An 11592-nucleotide genomic window follows, 5' to 3' on the forward strand; every position below is an offset into this window, starting at 1 on the left:
TGTCATTCCTCGAACTGTGGCGGAAGGAGCTTTCCAGCAGAACTGGAAGGAGCCTCCTTGTCTGTCTGACTGAACTGGCACGTCATCCAACACACACATCAGTGAACAGCACTTGCCCGAACTCTTCTATTGATGTCAATTTCATCAGTGCTAAATGTTAGAACTGTACAGAAAACATCTTATTCTCCAAGAATCTTTGTATGTGGAGACTTGTATCTGCTTATTTCAAAAAAAAATAAAGGCCTCCTGCAGCAACACAGACTGGTATCAGTGGTCCAAGACAAAAAGCTGAACTAGCAAAACATTTTATTAACACAACAGAGCAGTAAACTGGATTCCTCCATTACTGAATCGGAGTTGTATACGGAGCATTGCCTACTTCATGAGGCTGGAGTGACAGCACAGTGGGAAGGGCGCTTGCAGCTGACCCCAGACAATCCTCAGCACCCCGTAGGGTCCCCAAATGCCGCCAGGAGTGACCCCCGAGCAGAGCCAGGAGAAAGCCCGGAACACCGCAGGGTGTGGTTCCGAAACGAGGACAAGAATGTTCTACAGCCAGGTTCAGTGCTACAACTTACAATGAGAGAAAAACAGGTCTCCGCCACACCAGGAGTTGGGGTTTATCTTTTTATTAAATAAGATATGCTAATAATTTTAAAAGTTCCAAAAACTGTAATAGGATTCCCTGCAGGGATTAATTCTGAGCGTGATGAACCTGAAACATAATTATAAAAGGCAAACAGAACCCAGGACCCGTGCCCCCGCGGCCGGCCTCCCCGCAGCCTCAGTCGTCCTCCGACTCGCTCCCCGTCCTCTGGGGCAGCGAGCTCCGCACAGAGGACAGCAGTGCGTCCTCCAGGGGCTTCCTGGGGTTCTCCTCCAGGTCGGTCTTGATTGCTCCCGACTCAGACAACTTCCACTCCAGCTCTACATAACGAGAAGAAACAGTCACCGCAAGCCCACACGGCCCTCGCTCCAGCCCCTCAGGTCTGTCTCGCACTCAAAAAACTATCATTATCAATATTTTCTGGTGATTTCAGTGGGGTAATGACCAGGTACCCAGAAGAAAGAGAAAAAAAAAATCAGTTCTGTAAGGAGGAAAACATATATGCTTTCAAACATTTTTTCAGAAAGTGCTAACAACTGAGATGCAATACAAAATTGAACCAACAAGGTAATTAAAGTAGAAACTAAGTCTATCTTTTAATGACTACAGATTCTCAGGCTAGATAATTTACCAGGAAAAAATTATTATGAAAAATTTATTTCTAATGATGTCGTTGCGGCAGGTCTGAATGTTAGGGAAAAGGAAAATTCCAAATAACAACGGTGGGCCTAATATTGAATGTGATCAACCGGGGGGGGGGGGGGGAGAGAGAGAGGGAGAGAGAGAGAGAGAGAGAGAGAGAGAGAGAGAGAGAGAGAGAGAGAGAGAGAGAGAGAGGAAAGTGGAAATCTGCCACACGGTGGGGGATGGGTGGGAGGGGGGTATATTGGGGTTCTTGGTGGTGGAAATGTGCACTGGTGAAGGGACAGGTGTTTGATCATTGTAGGACCAACTGAGACTTGATGAAAGGCTTTGTTACTGTTCTCACGGTGATTCAACAACAACAACAAAAAGAATTGAAGGTGGAGCAGTAGCACAGAGAGTAGGGCGTTTGCCTTGCACACGGCCAACCTGGGTTCGATTCCCAGCATCCCATATGGTCCCCCGAGTACCACCAGGAGTAATTCCTGAATGTCCTGAATGCATGAGCCAGGAGTAACCCCTGTGTATATCCAGGTGTGACCCAAAAAGATAAAAAAATAAATAAAGGAATTTTATCAAGTATCTAACCAAAAAATAGTTTTAGAATAGAAACTGCTCCAAACAATATACGCTGGGGGCTGGAAGGATAGTACAGCAGTTAGGACATTTGCCTTGCAGGGCCGACGTGTGCTCGATTCCCAGCATCCATATAGTCCCCAAGCACCACCAGGAGTTCCCGAGTGCAAAGCCAGGTGTAATCCCCGTGCATCGCCGGGTGTAATCCAAAAAGTGGAAAAAAAAAAAGACAATATATGTCATAAAATGAACACTAATTTAACTATGTTGTCTAAACTACAGTTAAGTGGGGCTGGAGCGATAGCACAGCGGTAGGGCGTTTGCCTTGCACGCGGCCAACATGGCCGACCCGAGTTCGATTCCTCCGCCCCTCTCGGAGAGCCCGGCAAGCTACCGAGAGTATCTCGCCCACATGGCTAAGCCAGGCAAGCTCCCCGTGGCGTATTCAAAAACAGTAACAAGTCTCACAATTTGTTGTGAGGCGTTACTAGTGCCCACTTGAGCAAACCAATGAATGGGAGGACGGTGCTACAGTTAAATAAACTGTACCTCATGGTGTTTCACTAATAAAAATTTTTTAAAAAATTATTTTAGGCACCATGACTTATAATACTGATAATTTTAGGGTTTCGTGAATAAAACATTCCAGAGTTAAAAAAAAAAAAGAATTTTTAAGAAAAAAAAAATTTAAAGAATATACATCACACAATGATACCGGTAACCCAATCTTTAAATCTAATTCGGTTAACAAAAGGAAATGCTTCCATTTTATGCCCAAGACCTCAATCTCCAAATCAAAGAATAAATGATAACATCCTGGAACAGGTACATTTGAACCATGTCAAAAATACTATTTGAGTCATTAAAAAAATATAATTAAATTTAAAAAAAAGCTATTTGGAGGATGGCAAGGAAGAGAGTAACTTTGTACAACGAGATCACAAATAATAACACCATCATTACCCTAGTACCTAAACTACAATAAAATTTTTAAATGCTTTAATTTTGAAGAAAACAAATATTACTGTAATACCTGCCAAAACTCAAAAACAAGTAATTTTTTTAAAAAGATACCAGAAAGCAAAGAATCAGTGATTCAAGGTTATTCCCTACATTTCATTCTCTGAGAACCTATATAACACTCTATGGTGAAACTACGTATAGCAAATCCCCAAATGCCTCTGCTTTACGTGAACATTAAATATACATTTTACAACCCGCTGTGTTTCCTTCTAACTAAAAATCATCACAGGTTACTTGTAACTGCCCCAGTTACTCAACTACGACGAGAAATAGGACGTTCTTTCCTTCGACGGCTGTGGGAACCGAGGCAAAGGTGGACTCGGAAACTGACCCGCCGCACCCCCGGAGCAGCCCCTGGGCCCGAGGCCGCCGCGCCCTCCGGTCCTTACCGTCCCTGCTCAGGCTCATGCCACCAAACACCAGCGGGCCGATGAACTGGGCCTTGATGTGCCCGTCCAGGTAGACGAACACCGTGGGCAGGTTCCTGTCCGGGTAGTTGGCGATGCAGGTCGTGGAGACGGCTTTGATGAATTTGACATGGGGAAACTTGCGCGCGAGTCCACTGAGGTGCTGGTTGATCAGGGCGCAGAGCGGGATCCTGGGAAAAGGCAACCGAGGAGGCAGTGACTCTGCACGTCCACGGACGCAAACTCGGCGGCCCTCTAGAAACAGCTTCACCGGCGGCTACTCTAGCAAAGTGAGCCGCTTTTAAATTGCTTCTCAAACAATTCCTAATATTCTTAGAAGCCTAAAGTCCAATTTAATTGGACTCCACAGGACATCAAGAAACAACTTCAAGGCAAAAGACGGTTGTCCTTCAAGCTGAATGAGTTGAACCAAAGAGCTTTTAAGGTTCCCATCAACATTTCTCAACCTTTCCCCTCAGGTTCCCCCCACGCACCCGTCCTACTGGTTGGTACTTAGTCCCATGCTTGGTCCCCAATGTACTGCAACTTCCCCCGTGGCCCCTTTGGGATATCCTGGCGCCCCGGATGAGAAATGCTGGTTTAGCATGGCCTCACGGTACAAGCAAACACTGGCAGACCAGAGCCACTCCCAGAGGACACTGACCCACACGGCCATCCCCCGGAACTCTTCAGAGTTTCTTATGCGTTCCTTCGCAGGGACAGCAACACGAAAGATAGAACGTAGGCATTCAAGTCTGAGAAGAAACGTCCAATGTGGATGAGGCCGGAGGTGTTCAAGACAAACTCCAACGAAGCATTTTTTGGTGTCTGTGTTTTGGGGCCCAACCTGCAGTGCTCAGTACTTACTCCTGGTTTTGTGCTCAGGACTGAGTCCTGGCAGGGCATGCCCACAGGCATGCCAGGATCTCACTGAGGTCAGCAGTGTGTGTGCAAGGCCCTGGTGTCCCTTCTGGACCTGCCCTGCCCCCTCACACGAACGTTTTAAAGACCGTGTAACATCAGCTCACCCTTGCTTGTAAAGGTGCAGGATTACCCACAAGCCCTCACCGGCTTCGGTAACTTCTTGAACATAATCCTTCCCCGAGATCTCCAGAACTTCTCCAAATTTATTCTTTAGTTTAGTGGCTTTCCACTCAGCCAGTCTTTGTTGCCTGCACAGGAGAGAAACAGTCTCACAATGGACACACGGCACAGCCTCGGAGGGGCCCAGGTTTACTTAATTGTCCCAAGTCCTTTCAAAAGTGACCCAAGGACATGCGTGTGTCCAAGGCCACCCTTCTTCCTCTCTCTCACAAACAGTGCTGGAGGCCAGGGGCCACTCCTGGTGCTCATCAAACCCACAGGCTGGCTGGCCAGCTCAGGGTTAGTGCTGGGAAACTCTGTGCTGCTCAGGCCACCAGTGCTGGGTCACACCTGCTGGCACCGGGCACAGAGCCAGGTCCTCCTCATGGAAAGAGTAACCCCGTCACCTCCCCAGGCCCGTGGTTTTCAAGCCACGCCTGATGGTGCTCAGGGATCACTCCCGGCAGTTGTGAGGGACCAAGGCAGTGCCCGACCCACTGCACTATCACTCTGGCCCCAAAGGACACAATCTTAGTGAATATCTGCTAAAATGGCACACGATTATTTTACCACAATAAAGAAACAGAATGGCTAATGTCAACAACTTGTATTTTGGAAATTCGAGAAACAAAGAGCGGCTCCGCAGTATGACATTAGCTTCCGGTGTGCAGCAATGGAAACCCACACGTGTACATACATGAACCTCACAGTCCACTTCTTGCACCTACACGAGGACACACGTGAGTACCCCGCCCACCACCACACAAACACTAACCTATACATTTCAATAGCACGTTCATCCTCCTCATTAAATTCATCTTCATTGTCTTCGAGTTCTTCCAAAGTCATATCTTCGTATGTTTTTACTGTAAAGAGCAAAAAATTAAGCCGAGCAAACATGCATTTTCCCCTTCACTCTCTTTCTTCAAGAGGTACAGGTCACAGAAGGTTCCCAGCCACTCCCCAAACCAAAATGAAAAGTACGTAAAATACTCCATCAGTATGGAAGCAGTTAAGGGTAACACTGCAGCACCGTCCTCCCACTGTTCATCGATTTGCTCGAGCAGGCATCAGTAACGTCTCCATCATGAGACTTGTTACTGTTTCTGGCCTATCGAATACGCCACGGGGAGCTTGCCAGGCTCTGCCACGCGGGTGGGATACTCTCGGGCTCTCTGAGAGGATGGAGGAATCGAACCCGGGTTGGCCGCGTGCAAGGCAAACGCCCTACCCACGTTTACTTTTTTCCCAACTTACAAGCTTTTGTTGTTACTGCGTGGGACTGGAGCAATAGCACAGCGGTAAGGCGTTTGCCTTGCACGCAGCCAACATGGCCGACCTGAGTTCGATTCTTCCGCCCCTCTCGGAGAGCCCGGCAAGCTACCGAGTCTCAAGTAACGAGTCTCAAGATGGAGACGTTACTGGGCCTGCTCGAGCAAATTGATGATCAACGGGAGGGCCTTTACCTTTACCTTACAAGCTTTTGTGATTATATTTCAGTCATACAATGATCGAGTACCCATCCCTCCACCAGTGCCCATTCTCCATCCCAGGGATACCATTGGTGGTGGAGTATCCCAGTATGCCCGCCCCCGGCAGACACATTCCCTTTGCTCTCTCTCCCCTTTGGGTGTCATGGTTGGCAGTGCAGGTCCCAAGCAGCCATCAAGTTCTGTCCAGAGTCTACCTTCAGTTAAGGGCATTTTCAAAAGACAGAACTATGTTGCCTTCTGCAGGCCGAGCATCTGGCACCTACACAGGAATAAGGACGTGAGGGGCTGGAGTGACGGGACAGTGGGAAGGGCACTGGCCATGCACATGGGTGGCCTGGGTCTGACCTCTGAGACCCTGACCGAGCCAGGAGTGATCCCTGAGTGAGGGCCAGGAGTAAGGCCCGAGCACCGCTGGGGATGTATGGCTCAACGACACGCACAAAACTTGTCAAGTTCATGAAAACAAGGGTCGTGAAGCTCCCGCAAATGTGCGAACACTCGGGACTGAAAATTCTCACTGGCATTATCCAAACGGGCTCAGACCAGGAAGGCCAGGCTGACACCTCCTCACGCCATCCCACTGTCCCCCTGCCCCTGCGGGCTGCACGCAAGACAGGGGGACAGCTGGCCAGCAAAGGGACCGGCTGGTGGGCCAGGCAGAGGGTCAGTGGGCAGAGGGGTCTATTGGCGGGCCAGGCAGAGGGGTCAGCTGGTGGGCCAGGCAGAGGGTCAATGGTCAGAGGGGTCTGTTGGTGGGCCAGACAGAGGGTCAGTGGTCAGAGGAGTCTGTTGGCGGGCCAGGCAGAGGGGTCAGCTGGTGGGCCAGGCAGAGGGTCAGTGGTCAGAGGGGTCTGTTGGTGGGCCAGGCAGAGGGGTCAGCGGTCAGAGGGGTCTATTGGCGGGCCAGGCAGAGGGTCAGCGGGCAGAGGGGTCTGTTGGCGGGCCAGGCAGAGGGGTCAGCTGGTGGGCCAGGCAGAGGGGTCAGCTGGTGGGCCAGGCAGAGGGGTCTATTGGCGGGCCAGGCAGAGGGTCAGTGGTCAGAGGGGTCTGTTGGTGGGCCAGGCAGAGGGGTCAGCTGGCGGCCGGGCAGAGGGTCAGCGGGCAGAGGGGTCAGCTGGTGGGCCAGGCAGAGGGTTAGCGGGCAGAGGGGTCTGTTGGCGGGCCAGGCAGAGGGGTCAGCTGGAGGGCCAGGCAGAGGGTCAGCGGGCAGAGGGGTCTATTGGCGGGCCAGGCAGAGGGGACAGCTGGCAGGCCAGGCAGAGGGTCAGCGGGCAGAGGGGTCTATTGGCGGGCCAGGCAGAGGGTCAGTGGTCAGAGGGGTCTGTTGGCGGGCCAGGCAGAGGGGTCAGCTGGTAGGCCAGGCAGAGGGTCAGCGGGCAGAGGGGTCTATTGGCGGGCCAGGCAGAGGGGTCAGCTGGCAGGCCAGGCAGAGGGTCAGCGGGCAGAGGGGTCTGTTGGCGGGCCAGGCAGAGGGTCAGTGGTCAGAGGGGTCTGTTGGCGGGCCAGGCAGAGGGTCAGCGGGCAGAGGGGTCAGCTGGTGGGCCAGGCAGAGGGTCAGCGGGCAGAGGGGTCTATTGGCGGGCCAGGCAGAGGGGTCAGCTGGCAGGCCAGGCAGAGGGTCAGCGGGCAGAGGGGTCTGTTGGCGGGCCAGGCAGAGGGTCAGTGGTCAGAGGGGTCTGTTGGCGGGCCAGGCAGAGGGTCAGCGGGCAGAGGGGTCAGCTGGTAGGCCAGGCAGAGGGTCAGCGGGCAGAGGGGTCTATTGGCGGGCCAGGCAGAGGGGTCAGCTGGCAGGCCAGGCAGAGGGTCAGCGGGCAGAGGGGTCTGTTGGCGGGCCAGGCAGAGGGTCAGTGGTCAGAGGGGTCTGTTGGCGGGCCAGGCAGAGGGTCAGCGGGCAGAGGGGTCAGCTGGTGGGCCAGGCAGAGGGTCAGCGGGCAGAGGGGTCTGTTGGCGGACGAGGCAGAGGGGTCAGCTGGCGACCGGGCAGAGGGCGCCCTCCCAGCCGGCCCAGGCTCCCCCCCCCCCCAAGAGGGCCCCACCCCGCGCGGGGCAGCAGGACGCGCCTGACCCACCGACCGGCTGCCGGGCCGGCTGCTGCTGCTCGTCCTCGTGCTCGTCCTCGGGCCGCCCTGGGCCGTCCCTGGGGGGCAGGATGCCCTTCCTGCGCAGGATGTCGTTCCACTCCGTGTCCGCGTCGGGGTCCTGCGGGGGGAGGGGCTCGGGTGACGCCCGGGGAAGCCAGCGGACCCAGCTCCCGCGCAGGGACCCCGGCAGGGCCTCTGCCCTCGGGGGGGGGGGGGGGGGGGCGGCGGGCACCGTCACAGTCCGCGCGGAGCACTGGGAAGCCCCACGCGGAGCACTGGTAAAGCCCGCACGGAGCACTGGCAAGCCCCGCACCGAGTACTGCGAAGCCCCGCGCGGAGCACGGGAAAGCCCCGCATGGAGGACAGACAGGGAAGTCCCGCGCGGAGCACTGTTAAGGTCCCGCAAGAGGCACTGCAAAGCCCCGCACGCAGCACTGCTAAAATCCCGCAGGGAGCACTGTTGGGGCCGTGAGGAGCCGGAAGGGGGCAGCCCGAGACCCCGGAGCGAGCGGGCGCTGGGGGCGGAGTCAGGCGGCGGCGCGCCGGCCACCACCGGCGCCCGGCGGGGTCAAGGGTCAGCTCCGAGGGTCCCACACGGACCCAGACCAGGCGCCCAGGCCGCTCACCTGCATCTTGGCACCGCGCAGCGCCCGGCACGCGCGCCCCGCCCCGAGACCCGCGCACGCGCACGGACACACCCCGCCCCGCGGGGACACCGCGCACGCGCACTCGGTCCCGGCCCGCCCCCGCTGAGACACGGCGCACGCGCACCCGGTTCCTGCCCGCCCAACAGGGACACTGCGCATGCGCGCCCGACACGCCCGCCCCGCGGCGGAACATTGCGCACGCGCACCCGGTTATGCCCCGCCCCCTCATTGGAACACTGCGCAAGCGCGTGTCTTTACGCCCCGATCCAGGACACTGCGCACGCGCACACCCTCCCCACGGGGAAACATTGCGCACGCGCACCCGGTCATGCCCCGCCCCCTCATTGGGACACTGCGCAAGCGCGTGTCTTCACGCCCCGACCCACGACACCGCGCACGCGCACACCCTCCCGCAGCGGACACTGCGCACGCGCCATCCGCCCCGCCCCCGCAGTGCACACGCGCACACGCACGCCCCGCCCCGCCGCGGGCACTGCGCACGCGCACACGGCCTTCGCCCCAGTCCATTCCGGAGAAATTCCGGATCCGGGAGGAAGTGAGGCATCGCCGGAAGAGGGCTCGCCCGCGGCTTCAGGGGCGCCTCGCCTTCCGGTGATGACGTGGCCGCCGGAACTGACGTCACATCAGCGTGGCTAAGCCCGCAGGCTCACTCCTGGCCTGGAGCCTCAGCGTTGGTCCGCCGTTGCTGTTTCAGAGCCACGTGGTCGATTTTACTAATTCAAAGGGTGCAATGACATTTCCGCCTGTTCACCTATGGATGCACCAGTAAAAGGGACGACCACGGTTGTCCTCTGCAGAATGACGATCGTGCGCCTTTGGCGTTTGGTTTTTCTCTGGCCCCAACACCGTCACCCCAGTAGTCAGTCTAGAGCTGATGTCGGTGGGCCCCGCGGGTGACTTACGTGAAGCAGGGAGGAGAAAGACGGTCACTTTCTCCCCACCCGCCTCTGCCACTCAGGACCCAGGGTTGCTGGGTTCTTGTCTCGCCTCGCAGAAAGGAATTTCAGGAGTAGACAAGCAATGAAGTAAATAGATTTTATTTGGAGGATTTTTAGGTGTGGAGGGGAGAGAGAGTAAAGTTAGACGCGAAAGCATGAAAGTACACATCTCAAGAGGGGAGATGCGGGCGACACATGTGCTCAGGCACCACATGTGCTCGGCCACGTGGGCGCAAGCAGCACACGGGCTCAGGCAGCATATGCGCGCCCTTCCTTTGTTCAAGGCGGCCTTTATAGGGTTTCTCCACCCTGTCCCCACGTGGGGCCTCTTCCCAGGTAAAAGTCCGATGCTAAGGAGGCTACCAGGGAGGATGGGAGTGGTGATGGTCTTCTTTGGGCTGAATCACTAAAGTTAATCAGATTAAAGGGGAGGTCCAAAAAGAGGAATTTCATGGGGAGGCCTATGTCCTGAGGGTCTGCGGATGGTCTCATCAGGCCATTTTCTGTATCCACAAGTTGGGTCATTCCTAGAACTCTGCTTCCATTGCAAAGGGCCTTTCCTGCCTACATCAGAACGACTATTTTTGTCATTCACACCATCCTGTTGTTCGTGGATTGCCTTGAGCAGGCCCCAGTAACGGCTCCTTCATCCTAGCCCTGAGATTATATTCAAGGCTCTTTAGGAGAATGAGACCCATCATTGTTACTGGTATTTGGCATATTGGGTACGCCACGGGGAGTTTGCCAGACTCTGCCCTGTGGGCGGGTTACATTCGGTAGCCTGCCAGGTTGTCCAAAAATAAGAATGAGATAATAAGATGTCACAATAAGATGTCGTGTGGCCGCGAATGTGCGCTTCGGGAGCTGGGTGTTTTTTTTTTTTTTTTTGTCATTATAGGCTAATATTTATTTTCTAGAATTGTACGTAAGTAGAATTCCCGAGTATTCCATCTGGTTTGCTGTCTTTGATACGTAGATCTCTCTCAGCATGAAGTCGGTAGTCCCCCACTTACGGCTTATGTGAGGGGGGCTAGGAGAGAGACAGTCACTTTTCCAACCTGCCTCTCCCCACGCCCAGGACTAGCTGGGAAGGCCAGGACTGATAAAGTCTCTGATAAGGCCCTGCAGCACATCCAGAGCCTGCCAGCCCCATCAGGCGGCCACACCTGACATCCTCTTGGTCTCCTAAGGGTTGGTCCCCACCACCTGATTTCTTGGGGAGCCATGGACTTAGGTTGGGGTGAGGATTTGCTCTTGGCAGGAAGTCAAAAGTCTGACCTCGGTTACCTAGTAGGTCTTCCCTTGCAGAAAAGAATTTTAGGAGTAGATGAGCTGTGAAATAAAACAGATTTTTATTGGGGGGAGGGGAGAGAGGGGATAGGCAGGGAAAAGAGAGAAACTGAGAAAGAGTAATGGATTCAAGAGAGAGCACAGGCTTCTCCAAGGGCAGAGTGAGCCCTACACACACCCTAGCATTGGACAGGGAAGCACGAAAGTCCACATCCCAAGAGGGGCAATGTGGGCCCCACATGTCCTGTATCAAGTGGACACAAGCAGTGCATGGGCCAGGGCAGCATAGATGCACCCTTCGTTTGTTCAAGGTGGCTTATATACCTTATTTTCCCAACCTGCCCCAACAAGCCCCAACGATGGTGCTTTGGCCTAGATAAAGGGCTGATGCCAAGGGAGTAGAGTGGAGAGGTTGATGGCCTTCTTTGAAATTCCCTTCCTGACCTTTTTTCCTGCTGCATCTTCTCTCAGAGTGGGGTCCAGCCTTCTCTGGCTCTGTTACCCTGCCAGGTGAAGTCTTATCAGGCCTTGGTTCCTGCGCTCACAAGGTGGGCCTTGGGGGTCTTAAGGCTTCGTGGTTTCATTATATCTGAGAAATTCCACTGCCCTTCCCTGCCTACCTCAAACACATCATTTGTTGATGAATAATTTTCTATCTTATAATCACAGTGTGTTTTCCACTTACCTGTTGATGGAATTTTGCAGTCACAGTACCTATGTCATGAATATAAAAGTCTTTCTAAGGCCGTACATACACTCTTTTGGTAAATGACCGAATCTAAGA

General features: G+C 54.4%; 1 protein-coding gene across 1 annotated transcript; it reads right to left on the reverse strand.

Moving 5' to 3' along the window:
- Positions 1–613: 613 nt before the first annotated feature.
- PDCL3 (phosducin like 3) lies at positions 614–8966 on the reverse strand. Its single transcript, XM_056116897.1, has 7 exons — positions 8945–8966; positions 8539–8584; positions 7901–8030; positions 5114–5204; positions 4284–4427; positions 3238–3446; positions 614–927 (listed from the first exon to the last, which is right to left on the reverse strand). Exons 2-7 carry the CDS (start codon positions 8542–8544, stop codon positions 785–787), a joined length of 723 nt encoding a protein of 240 aa, XP_055972872.1. The 5' UTR covers positions 8545–8584; positions 8945–8966; the 3' UTR covers positions 614–784.
- Between the last annotated feature and the right edge of the window lie 2626 nt (positions 8967–11592).

Source organism: Sorex fumeus, unplaced genomic scaffold (genome assembly GCF_029834395.1).
Source record: "Sorex fumeus unplaced genomic scaffold, SorFum_2.1 ptg000033l, whole genome shotgun sequence".
NCBI classification, from domain to species: Eukaryota; Metazoa; Chordata; class Mammalia; order Eulipotyphla; family Soricidae; genus Sorex; species Sorex fumeus.